This window comes from Miniopterus natalensis, chromosome 3 (assembly GCF_054644295.1).
Source record: "Miniopterus natalensis isolate mMinNat1 chromosome 3, mMinNat1.hap1, whole genome shotgun sequence".
Taxonomy (NCBI): domain Eukaryota; kingdom Metazoa; phylum Chordata; class Mammalia; order Chiroptera; family Miniopteridae; genus Miniopterus; species Miniopterus natalensis.
This window is the reverse complement of record NC_142083.1, coordinates 72,102,836-72,116,256: the sequence shown is the minus strand read 5'-3', so window position 1 is coordinate 72,116,256 and position 13,421 is coordinate 72,102,836. Positions and strand designations below refer to the sequence as shown.

Here is a 13,421-nt window from a genome sequence, read left to right as displayed (position 1 = left end):
TCATTTTCTTTATCCATCTTTAATCTCAGTTCTTCTTGTCCCCGTGATCCATCCCTTTATGGAACAGTAACACCCAGTAGGAGGAAAATAGAAATATATGTGCTTCTTTGTGTCCAAAAGATTCAGCTACCTTTTCTCTTAGTGGAAAACATCTATGATCAGTTACATTTCATTATACTTTAGAAATATTCTATTTCCTTTATCAGTTATTAGCAATGCCACTATTTTGCGTCTCTGAAACATTGGTTTTTAGTTAACTTCACTGTAAGAATATTTTCTTCAGATTAGAACCTCTTCTACCAATTTTTCCAAGGTGAAATGCTTCCTAACATGACTATATACGTGCACTCACACACAGACACATATGTTTACATGTGCTATATGCACACACACAATCCATTCCACATACAATGGACACTATAGTGAACACGGCAGCTTTCAGGTGCTGGAATACAGGCCTTGCCTTCAGGTAACTTACTGCCTAACAAGAAAGACAAATTTTGTAAGTAAACCTGTGTGAGAGACACTGTACTGGAAGTATGTTCTGGATGTGGGAGCAGAGTAGGGGGCTGTGAGTGATGATGGCAGTGGTGACAGGTGGCATGTCGAGGAAGCTTGTCACAAAGGATTGGTGACATTCCAAGTGGCTCTTAAATACTGGATAGGAATTTACTATTGATTAAGAAAGGAGCAGAACAGAGGAGGCCATTTGAAGACACAGGTAACACAAGTGTGGTAAAGGGCGTCCAATGGCCAGCTCAGAAGACGGAACTTACCCTACAGGCAGTGTGAAGCGTTGCGGGGGGGTTGTTCGTTTTTTAGAAAGGATGGGATATAGCTCACTCATGAAAATGCTGCACATATAAATTAAGAACATAATATGTGCCAGGCACTATGCTAGACTAAGCAGAGGGGGCATTAGTGACCCCGACAGACAGACACAGACATGTCATGTCCCCATGGAGCTTGCATTCTGATGCACCTGGAATTGTGTAATGTTTCTTCATTTCGTTAAACCATTAAGTAAGCCTCTCCAATGAAAAAAAGCCAAACATCACTGGTAAGGAATCCTTACTTATTTTAAGGAACCATTCTGGGGTGAGGTGGGAAGGATAAAATTCTGAAAACAAGTTTGAGTCCTAGTTTAATAGGCACAGATTTTCAAATAGATGTGTGTTTTAGAAAGACAGCCCTGGTGGCAATGTGAAGAGAAGAGAGGGAGATGTTGCAGTCAGGAGATTTACGGTAATCCCTGTGGCAAGTGATGTTGAGTCTGAATGTACGGAGGAGGTAGGTTTGATAGGCCACATGCTGCTTGCTTGCCTAGGGAGGTTAAAAGGCCAGGGTGAGGAACAAAGGTGACTCCAGGACCGCAGTTTAGGTTGCTGAGAGGAGCATCAGAGAGGGGGCCAGCTGAGCTTACAATGCTTATAAGACATTGATTGAACTGGTCATGTCAGGCAGGCAGGTGGACATATAATACAACCCTAGGGATCAAATGCAGGGAGCTGGAGGTCATCGACTTAGGAGTCTGCAACATATGGTTGGTTAAAACTTTGACTTTTAAGCACTAAGAGTTTACTTGTACAGAATAAGTGGAACATTTACATAATGGAATCTCTTGTTTCATATTAAATATCCAGTGGCTAGTGGACTGTTGTTGTATGAGCAAATTATTTATCTTGAAATATTGAACAGTGTACTGGTTTGATTAAATTAATAAACTCTGCTGTTCTGCAGATATAAATGAATGTGATGAAGACCCCAACATCTGTCTTTTTGGTTCCTGCACCAATACTCCTGGGGGCTTCCAGTGCATCTGCCCCCCTGGCTTTGTGTTGTCTGATAACGGACGCAGATGCTTCGGTAAGCTTTGAAACGACTTCTCTGTCAGAATCCACCCTTAGAAACTTCAGAGTTAGACAGTAAACCATCATACTGATATTTGTCGCTACAAAGTACACATCTATGGCTAATACATCTTCTGTAAATTAAAAATGTAGTTCTCAAAAGTATATGCACTGGACAAGTTATAAGGTGCTTTGAATTATTGGCTCTGTTTCTTCATAGCATTTTAAAATTTTCATTCTGAAAGGAAAATTCTTGCCCTAGGTGGGTTTGCTTAGTGGTTAAAGCACCGGCCCTCCAACTGAAGGGTCCCGGGTTCAATTCCAGCCAAGGGCACGTACCTTGGTTGCAGGCTCAATCCCAAGCCCTGGTCAGGGCATGTTCAGGAGGTAACCTATCCATGTGTCTCTCTCACATGGATGGTTCTCTCTCTCTCTCTCTTTCTTTCTCTCTCCTCTCCCCTTCCACTGTCTCTGAAAAAGCAATGGAAAAAATTTCCTCAGGTAAGGATTAAAAAATAATAATAATAAAAAAATAAAAGGAAAAGTCTTGTTTTACTCTTTCATTTTGTTGTTGACATAGATCCGTTTGTACATTTATATATGAATTGATTTTGATGTGATTTAACTGAAAGTTACCTACTTTTTTTTTTAGGCAACAATGTAATGCTGGAAAGAGAGATCTGGAAATCATTTTAATATTGAGCATAATTTATCAAATTTCCCAAGCACATTATAAAACTATTTTAATCATTTTAAATAATTAAATAACATTTTGTAGCCAAGTCAACTGAAATTGGCAAATGAAATCAGCCATTGAGCATTTCCAGACCTGTCTTTTAACTGCTATTCCAATCTGCATATGTTCAGCCCATGAGAAATGTTCTGTCAGAAGCAGAATTCTCTACAAATTATTCCATCTTTTTAAATGACTGGTAAGGAGGTCTGTGATTTTGTTTTCTTGAACAGATACTCGCCAGAGCTTCTGCTTCACCAACTTTGAAAATGGAAAGTGTTCTGTGCCCAAAGCCTTCAACACCACAAAGGCAAAATGCTGCTGTAGTAAGATGCCAGGAGAGGGCTGGGGGGACCCCTGTGAGCTATGCCCCAAAGATGACGAAGGTGAGAGCAACAACCTAAAACGCCACTTTGCACTGGTTTTGGAATTTTTGTTAGGGGTAGGTTTGACTACATAACTTACGAAAATTTTGAAGATGAAATTATCCTCTCACATATAAACTTGAATGGTTCAGTGAGCAACCTAATCTGAGGGACTTCTTTAAACGTCTGTATTCAACATGTGTAAGCACAGGTAGTTAACCTGTTATTTCGTCCCCACTCCCACCCCGTATTACTTGCTTTCAAGAAAATTAAGGAGGTTCAAGAAGGGGGTGAAAATTATATTCGAGACTGCTGCGGGAGCCCCAGATGGGTATTATACCACAGGCTGGGGCTCTCAGGGTCTTAAATGAGAAGCTGAGTTAGCACAATGGCCATTTGCGGGAAGAAACCAAGCGCCTCCAGGTCTTGTTAGCACAGCTGAGCTGTAGGCTAGTTCCCAGCAAGCTCAGAATTGGCATGGCCTCCAGGTCAGCAGTGGCTTCTGTGTGTAATGGGCAGAGAGGGCTCTTTAGCAGCTCAGTGATAAACGAGCAAACAGAGAGAACCAGAAGCCCTCAGGAGGTGGCACCACGGAAGGGAGCTGGGCAAGCTCTGGTGACCTCCTCTAAATACACTCAGTGCCACTCTTGAAATAAATCATAAAAGTAAAATAAGAGGCTCTTGTTTAAAACAGCTTTATAGAGAAAAAAGAAGTCTAATTGCACATATATTGTTTATCAGTTTTTAAGTTCTCTAATAGTTGAGACTCTTCAATGATGGAGCATTTGTATTTTTTTCCTCTGTATAGTTGCATTCCAGGATTTGTGTCCTTATGGCCATGGAACTGTTCCTAGTCTTCATGATACTCGAGAAGGTGTGGTTGGATATATTTCACTCCTATATAGTCTTCTTAGAATTTTTTTTTTAGTCTTCTTTTATATGAATATATTATTGTACTTTATAAATCATGCTGATTTTACTGTATAATATCTACTATATTGTATTTAGTTTACATTTACAGTATTTAGTACATGTCACATGTATTACCCTTATCATAAGACTATGTTGCGGGCTATGAAATACATATTTCTCTGGTAGAAGAAACGTTTATATGTTTTAGAAAAGTTAAGTCTTTTGAATAGATATACACAGCTTCTGCATATCTTTTTATGCGATAAAGTTCATGGGTGATTCTGTATTTTAGATGTCAATGAATGTCTTGAGAGCCCAGGCATTTGTTCAAATGGTCAGTGTATCAACACAGATGGGTCTTTTCGCTGTGAATGCCCAATGGGTTACAACCTGGATTACACTGGAGTACGCTGTGTGGGTGAGTGTTGGCTCCACATTACTTAAAGTTTTGTTTCATGTCTCATATTCTAGCAAAAGGTTTCTCCAGCACCCTGGGTGGTGGTGGGATTTACAAAACCAGGATAAGTAGCTAGTAACTGCTCTTTTTTCTCCCATCCTACATTTTCCAGTAGGCCTGGTTTATGTGAAGGTGGAGAGAGTTGCCCAACCTCTGCCTTCAACCAAAATATATAAACTCTGATGTGTCTCGAGATTTACAGTTGCCAAAACCACTAACTGGGAAAGAGATCCATTTTATTTTATGACTTTCCACGCCTGCTCTTGCAGCAGAAGACCACATCCCTCTCTGAGTTTGTGAGTTTTAGGGCAAGCACAGCTGTCTGGGGACTCAGAGCATTGCACATTTGTTCCTTCAGGGTCCTCTGCACTTCACAAAGGCCAGCTGGCCAAGGCTGAAGCGGGGAGGGGCAACAAGAGTCAGGTATGCCCTACACACATCCTGGAAATGTGTGAGGGCCAGGTGGATATTGATGAGTGTGCTTCAATTACTAAAACTCCTCCAAATGTTATGGCACTTTCTTAACTCTTTTTCAGATACTGACGAATGTTCAATCGGTAATCCATGTGGAAATGGTACATGCACCAATGTTATTGGGAGTTTTGAATGCAATTGCAATGAAGGCTTTGAGCCAGGGCCCATGATGAATTGTGAAGGCAAGTGATACTTTCTTATCATTTCTTCTTGATATAAAAAGGGATTTTTAATGTCTCAGCTTTTATTTATAGTACTCTGATATTCAGTCGATGATTATATTTATCACAAATGTATTTTCCTTTACTTCAGTGAGCATAGTTCAAATAGTTGCTTTAAAGCCTTTGTCTGGTAATTCCAGCATCTGGGTTATCTCAGAGTTGCCATCCATGGATTGTCTTTTCCCTTGAGATTGGGTCACATTTTTCTGGCTCCTCCTCAAGTTGGTTAATTTGGATTATACCTGGGTATTGTGAATGTTATCTTCTGGAATCAGTTATATTACTTCTAAGACTGTGGGTGCTTTTGTCTTAGCAAGCAGTTAACTTGGATGAAAATGAAAGCAGACTGACAGGCCTGTGGAAGACAGTGATTCAGATTTCAGTTCTGCTCTTTGAACCTTAGTGGCTAGCCTCTTTGATTTCCCCACACATGCATGGTTAAGTCAGCTACTTGGGCTGACTTTATGCAAGTATATATATATATATATATATGGTGTTTTTCCATCTCTGGCCCTCTCCTTTCTGGTGTTTCCCCTCACTCTTCAGCAGCCTTGGTTGCCCCAGTGCTCCTTCCACAGAAGCTGAGAAAGTTTCTATTGAAGATTTAGCTGCCAGGTGCTGCCCCTACCAGGACTGGGTAATTTCAAAGAAATAAATTGGGAACTTATTCCTTGCTGGTTATTTGCTTAGTTTCAACTCTCACTAAAGACTACTTTAGATAGGTGGGTTTTTTTTAGAGTTTATAGTTGTTATTTGTTGGAGGATGAGCTTGTTGGGGATCTAGTTCTCCATACCAAAAGCAGAAATTAAAGTGTCCTATAGCTTTCTGTGTAACTGCCAAGTAAATGCATCAGTGTTTATTTAAACAAATCATTAGAACCCTGGGCTGAGTATATGGCTGCCTTTTTCTTCGATCAGATATCAACGAGTGTGCTCAGAACCCTCTGCTGTGTGCTTTCCGCTGCATGAACACCTTCGGGTCCTACGAATGCACGTGCCCCATCGGCTACGCCCTCAGGGAGGACCAAAAGATGTGCAAAGGTGAGGCCGCGGGCAGGGGGTAGTTAGAGCTTTGTTTGCCAGGCTGGGAATGTACTGTAATGATTTTGTAGTTTTCCAGCTGCCTTCTTCCAGAGCTTTACGGAAATGTTTATGACAGCATTTTGCTGGTAGATTTTCATGCCTAGATAACAGGACACTTGATGGTCTGTCCAATTGAGTCAAAGATAAGATGGGCTGAGGAGCTCACCAATTGTCATATAGTCTTGGGCTCTTATTAAAGCAAAGATTGCCCTTTCTTGGACTTCTCAGGATTAGGAGCAATGCTGTAACTTACAAATCTAGAGTATAGCCAACAGCTGAAAAAGACAGGGGCTCCCTTCTTTCTCTGTCATACATATGATTACATTTTCAGACTCCAAAACCGAAACGTGTGAGTTAAAAGTACTAAACAGTAGTCTGTTCCTGAGAATGTCCTGTTTTTATATTTTCTCCTATGGAAAACATCTTACAGACCTGGACGAATGTGCCGAAGGGCTGCATGACTGTGAATCCAGAGGCATGATGTGTAAGAATCTGATCGGCACCTTCATGTGCATCTGCCCGCCAGGGATGACCCGGAGGCCTGACGGAGAAGGCTGCGTAGGTAAGGCTGTAAGGGATGATGTCGCCTGTTAGTACTCCTACTCCAGGACAGATTTTGGCCACATTCCCAGATCTTCCTAACTGCAAGCCAACTGTTTCTCCAGCTGTTTCAAGGCTGTGCTAGACTTCCCCCATCTCAGGGTCCATGCCAATATAATAGGTTCTGGAGAACACAGTGGCAGTTATGCCTGTCCTAGAATTTATGCCGTCTTCTTGCTTTTCACATTTCTGTGCCCTGTAAATCTAAAACACTAAATTTAGAAGTGTACAAAAATCCTTATGCTCATGTAGGAAAATAAAAGTATGAGTTCATGTTCTCTCTGTTTCTCTCTCTCTCTCTTTTAACCTTTCCATAAATGAGGAGAGTAGAGGCAGACAATCTCCAGAACACTATTACAGGCTGGATGTCTGTGTGACCTTTGCCATATATTTTTTTAAAATATATCTTTATTGACTTCAGAGAGAAGAAGGGAGAGGGAGAGAGAGAGATAGAAACATCAACGATGAGAGAGTCGTCATTGATCGGCTGCCTCCTGCATGCCCCTGCTGGGGACCGAGCCCACAACCCGGGCATGCGCCCTGACCGGGAAGCGAACCTCGAGCTCCTGGATCCTAGGTCAATGCTCATCCGCTGAGCCACACCTGCTGGGCTTGGCCATATTTTTTAACGTATTTGAACTTCAGTTGATTTACCTATAAAGCAAGGAGTTAGGGCTGGATCTCGAAGATGACCTCAAGTGTTTAAAATGCTACAGTTTTACAATGCAAGTCCAAGCCTCATGCCACGTCGGCTAGTCACGGCCACTGTGCCTGTTATCTGGCGACTTCTTCCCACGGGTGGTCACCCAAGTGCTGCACCCGCTACAGTCTTCCTCCTCCTTGAGAGTAGGTGGCTCCCCTCCTTTCGTTAAGAACCTACTGTTCCTTCTACCCTTCAGTACCTAGAAAAATGTCAGTATTTTTGGAGGAATATTTGAAGATTAATAATTTTTTATTTTGGAGAAAAAAAACAAATTAAGATTTCTTTAAAATGAATCTGTTAGTGATTGCCTGGTGCTAGAGTTAGAGTAGAGAGTGGATGCCAATGGACAGTTGGGATCCTTTTGGGAGACAGAAATGTCCTAAAACTAGTTTGCAATGATTGCACAGTGCTGTAATTTACTAAAGAACATTGAATCGCACACTGAAAACACGCAAATTATACAGAATCTGAACCATACCTCAACAAATGCCAACAGAATACTTTTTAGGGATCCATAAATGTAATTGAGGAGAGGGCTTCATTTTAAAGGTGACGGAATAAAAACGTGTTACTTCCGTCCCATCCTGTGAAGGTTTTAGAACTATGACAGGGGAGGGAGAGAACTGTTTTATATTAAGTAAAGAAGTGGTCACAACTACAGACTGAAAGATATCCTTGAAATAAATAAAATTTCAAGCAAAAACACAGATGTTCAGCAGGATATTTTTCTTTAGGCTTTGGCGGAATACAGATATCTCTAAAAGTAACTGCCCCAGCTTAAAAAGTTCATCCAACGACCTTCAATTAGGAGATAAAGGAGCCCTGGCTGGTGTGGCTCAGTTGGTTGGAGGGTCGTCCAGTACACCAGGAGGTGGCAGGTTCCGTTCCCTGTCAGGGCACGAGCCCAGGTTGTGGGTTCTATCCCAGTTGGGGCGCTTGCAGGAGGCAACCGGTGGATTTTTTTTCTCACATCAACGTTCCTCTCTCCCTCTCCCTCTCCTTTCCTCTCTCTGAAATCAATAAAAAAATAATTTAAAAATAAAAGACGAGAAGGGCATAGGTGGATGGGAGAAGTGTGGAATGTTTCGGTAGCAGCCCAATTCTCTACTGCAGTGTCAAAAGACGCAGAAGTGGAAGAGAAATCGTAGTGACGTACTAAGACTTAAAGAACTTGCCTCAGAGCCACTCTGATCTCCTGAGTTACCTGAAAGCTTGAATGTACATGTCCCAAGGACAGAGAGCATAACAGATTCGGTGAGAAAGTATTCATACAACAAACTTGAATTGAAACTCTTGATTATGCCCAGTTCAGCACTCGTGATCCTCTCCTAACACTATTTTTCAACAAATAGCTGAACTGGAGAAAATTGTTCAAAGATGAGTAATTACACAAGGCTGCAACTAATGCATATATACTGGAGGGGGGGAGAAAGAAAGGAAAATAAATAAGAATTTGACTAAGACTCCTCAGAAAACAGAACCAGAGTTTAGAAAAATAGTTTTTGTAACTCTTAAGAGACACCAATAAAAAAATCAAATAAAAGAGACTGAAAAAGAACATAAAACAATATTAAGAGAGAATGATCTAACAGAGCCTAGGGAAGAAATAAAACTACCACAGAAATTAATGTCACGTTAGAAGTAATAAAATATAGGAAGGGATTAATGAGAAGATGACAGGTGGAAGACAAAGTCAATATATGCATAAATGAAGTCGCTGGGAAAACAAGAAAACTGAACAGGAAAACAGGAAAAAAAATACTTAAACATATTTGAATATTTGTAGAGGAAATTCTTGTAGAAAATATTTAAATCCGCATATCAGAAGAGCCCACTGCTCCATGGAAAGCTGTTGTGAACAGTCATTCATTTATTCAGTTATTTGCTGAACATCTGCTATGTGTGTTGTTCTGGGGATACCATAATAAACTGGAAGGACAAGTTTTCCCTCCCCCACCCCAAGCCCACTCTCAGGTGGTTTATGTTCTAGCCAGGGAGAAGCAGTCCTCAAAGAAAGCAAGAAATAATCAACATAATAACTTCATATAGTGCTAAGTATTTTTAAGAAAATAGGATTTAGTGATTGAGTGGGAACTACTTTAGAATACACTTTCAAGGAAGGCCGCTCTGATGAGGCGACATTCGAGCTGGGAACTAGAAAGAAAAAATAAGGAAATAGCAAGAGCAAAGACCCCTAAGGCGGGAATGAAAGCCTCTGCCAGGAGAGTGGCATGAGGCGAAGTCCACAGGTGGGCAAGGGCACTGCAGGCCATGGGGAAGAGCTGGGTTTGTGCTGAGGGCATGTGGCCGAGTGGCTCAGAGTGTGCGCCCTGAGGATGGGTGGTGACTGGGAGAAATCTGGTTTCATATCTACTGGCTCTGTGACCTGTGGCAAGTCGGCTTCCCCGTGTGCCTCAAATTTCTCACCTAAAAACAAATAGGAATGATGAGGTCACTTACCTCAAAAGGTTATTGGGAGAATTAAATTGGGGGATTCAGGAAAAAACGCTTAGAACAGTGCTTGAAACGTCGTAAAATTTCAGTTAAGGGCTAGTTGTTCTCTGATTTACATTTTAAAAGACCTCAGATTGCCTTGTAGAAGAGGCGTTGGCTGGGTTTAGGGGCAGAAGCAGGACTCATTTAGGTGGCTATTTGAATCGCCCAGGTGAGTGAAGGAGGCTCAGGTAGAAGCACAGCAGTGTGGAAATGCGGTGTATCGGACGGCTTCAGAGTACACTCTGGAGCAGCCAGCAGGACTGGCTGATGGATTGGCTGGATATGGTGGATGGAGGAAGGGGCATAAAAGTTGAGTCATAGGACTTTTATTGGAATAATTGATTGGATGAAGCTACTACTTACTGATAAGGAAAAGACTGGAAGAAACAGGTGTGATTAAGGGGAAAGAATAAAGTTCTGTTTTGACCATGTTAGGTGTCAGATTCATATTAGTTTTCTGGTGATAACATCAAGTAGGCCATAGCTATAAATTGCTGGCAAGTAAGTAGTGTTTAAAAAACCAAAAGATTGGGTGAAAACACCGAGAGAATATAGAGAGTGGAAGAAGTAGTGACTGGGTACCGCAGTATTTAGAGTGATTAAAAATATTTAGAAGACTGAAAATAAGTAGCCTGCAAGATCGGAAGTTGTCCAGGTCATTGTGAAGTCGCGGGAGTTATGAGAATGGATTATTTAAACACCTAGGGAGTATTCGCGTGTGTATGATGCTGCTGAGATACAGAATAAGGTACAGAGTAGTAGCTGTGAGATTTGGTCACCTCTTCAGGAATAGTCTCCATGAAGGGGTGGAGCACGTGGGTTACGAAAAGAATCAGAGATTAGGGAGTGGAAACGACAGTCACAGATCATTCTTTCAAGAAATTTGTGTGGAACCACAAAAAACCCCAACTAGCAAGTACAATCTTGAGAGAGAAAAACCAAGCTGGAGGCATGATGCTTCCTGATTTCAAACTATATTACAGCTACGGTAATCAAAATGTTATGGTATCAGCATAAAAGTGGACACATAGGTCGATTTTGGTGAGAATAGAGAGCCCAGAAATAAACTCATGCATATATGGTTAATTTTTGACAAAGGAGCCAAAAATATACTGGAGGGAAACATATAATCTCTTCAGTAAGTAGTGCTGGGAAAACTGCACAGCCACATGCAAAAGAATGAAACGGTGCCACTCTTCTTACACCATACACAAAAAACAACTCAAAATGGATTGCACACTAGAAGGTAAGACCTAAAACCACAAAACTCCTAGGGTAAAACAAATTGGGTAAGCTCCTTAGCATTGGTCTTGGCGATGATTTTTTTTTTTAACTCCAAAAACAAAAGCAAAAATAAACAAGTGGGACTGTATCAAACTAAAAAGCTTCTGCTCAGAAAATGAAACCATCAATAAAGTGAAAAAGGCAGCCTATGAAGTGGGAGGTAATACTTGCAAACCATGGAACTGGTAAGGGGCTAATATCCAAAATATACAAGGAACTCATACAACTCAATAGCAAGTAATAATTAATAACAATAATACGTAATAATAATCAGATTTTTAAATGGGCAAAGGGCCTGAATACACACTTTTCCAAAGAAAACATACCGTGGTGAACAGGTATATGAAAAGGTTCTCAACATCACTAATCATTAGGTAAATGGGAGGGGGGACCCATAATGAGATATCACCTCCCTCCCACCTGTTAGGATAGCTGTTATGAAAAAGGTTAGAGATAACAACTGTTGGCGAGGATCTGGAGGAAAGGGAACCCCTGGGCACTGTTGGTGGGAGTGTAAATTGGTGCAGCCACTATGTATGTTCCTCAGGAAATTAAAAATCGAAATACCATATGATCTAGCAGTTCCACTTCTGGGTATCTATCCACTGGAAACAAAACCGTTATCTCAAAAAGATACCTATACTTTCATGTCCATTGTATGATAATTTATAATAGTCAAGATATGGAAACATCCTAAATGTGTGTGGATGAGTGGATCAAAAAAATGTACATATATGTATATGATATACACACAAACATATGTCATATACATATACATACACATTATGTATATAATGAAATATATTCAGCCTTTAAAAATAAGGAAATCCTGTCATTTGCAACAACATGGATGAACCTGGAAGGCATCCAGCAGAATCATCCAGCAAAAGACAAATACTGCATGCATGGTATTACTTATATGTGGAATCTTTAAAAAAAAAAAAAAAAAAAAGTTGAACTCACATAAACAATGAAAAAGTGGTTTCCTGGGAGCAGGGGTTGGGGAAATAGGGACAGGTTGGTAAAAGGGTACAAGTCGCAGTTATACGAGGAATAAGGTCTGAGGACATAATGTGTAACATAGTGATTATAGTTGGTAACACTGGACTATATAATTAAAATTTACTAAGAGAGTAGACCTTAAATATTCTCACACACAAAAGAGTAAATGTGTGAGTTGATAGATGATGTGTCAGTTAAGTCGATGGGAGGAATCCTTTCACAAGGTATGTGTGTCATGTTGTGCACTTTAATTATCTCACAGTTTCACTTGTTATTTATACCTCAAAGCTGGGGTAAAATAAAATGGGAGTCAGAGAACTGAGCAGGGGGAAAAAAAATTTGCCCTAAGGAGAACAAAAATGTGGCAGTAGCTGGAGGGATAATGTTATTGAGAGAGATTTTTTTTTTTTTTAATCATGCTGAGGGAATGATTCACTGAAAACGGAGAATTGTGAAGTCTGGAAGGTAATCCAGAGTACAAGTTCAAGGACTTGACCTTTGAGAAAAACCAGAGATAGTTCTGCTGTTGAGAAAGAACAGAAATTGGAAGTGAGGCGCAGACAGGTGGTTCATCGTGGGGAGATGAAGGAATTCTTAATACAGGGTGTCCCCCAAAAATGTATACACACTTAAAGCTGATAGCTCAATTAATGTTTCTTTCCAGATTTAACCCACTGAAATTAATAATTATTCAAAGTGTGTGTACATTTTTTTGGCACACCCTGTCTGTCATAGTCATTTGAGGGAGTGTGGACATACTAGGAAGTATGGTAAGAGTATCGTTACCCACCTGCGCTTTCAGTCTTGCACTAAAGCGAGGCCTGTCCTGGTTGTGTTTCCCTCTGTCTCTCCTGCTGCACTGCATCGGGCACAGAGGAGGTAGGAGAAGTGGGCACAGATAAGCAGAACGGACAGTGAAGTGGTCAGTCATTGGCAGTCCTGAAATTGCCAAAGCATAGAAAATGGAGTGCTGGGAATCAAGTTTTCATAACTGGCACAGTATCACACCAAGATACGCGCTACTGGATTTACAAATTTCAACAGGAAAAAAAAAAGGAAAGGAAGTGGGGGGGGGGAGTTGAATTTTGTTGACTATAGGCAACCAGGCATAAAAAGAAATTACCTACAAGGAAGAAAAGAAAAAAAAAGTCTGCTCTTTTTTCAAGTTCTCTGAGTAATTCTCAATGCCAATGCAGCAAAGCAATCTAAGATTTTGAGACACATCTAGTTGTCTTTCAAGT

At 40.7% G+C, this 13,421-nt stretch overlaps 1 protein-coding gene across 1 annotated transcript in view; it reads left to right on the top strand.

Annotated features, from left to right (window-relative positions):
- The window catches only part of FBN2 (fibrillin 2), a 216,747-nt gene that overhangs the window by 183,031 nt on the left and 20,295 nt on the right, over window positions 1-13,421 (top strand). The window contains exons 49-55 of the mRNA XM_087815536.1: window positions 1,741-1,866; window positions 2,817-2,969; window positions 3,757-3,822; window positions 4,153-4,278; window positions 4,854-4,973; window positions 5,931-6,053; window positions 6,526-6,657. Of these exons, the coding sequence (XP_087671662.1) occupies window positions 1,741-1,866; window positions 2,817-2,969; window positions 3,757-3,822; window positions 4,153-4,278; window positions 4,854-4,973; window positions 5,931-6,053; window positions 6,526-6,657 (846 nt within the window). The remainder of the gene's footprint in view (window positions 1-1,740; window positions 1,867-2,816; window positions 2,970-3,756; window positions 3,823-4,152; window positions 4,279-4,853; window positions 4,974-5,930; window positions 6,054-6,525; window positions 6,658-13,421) is intronic.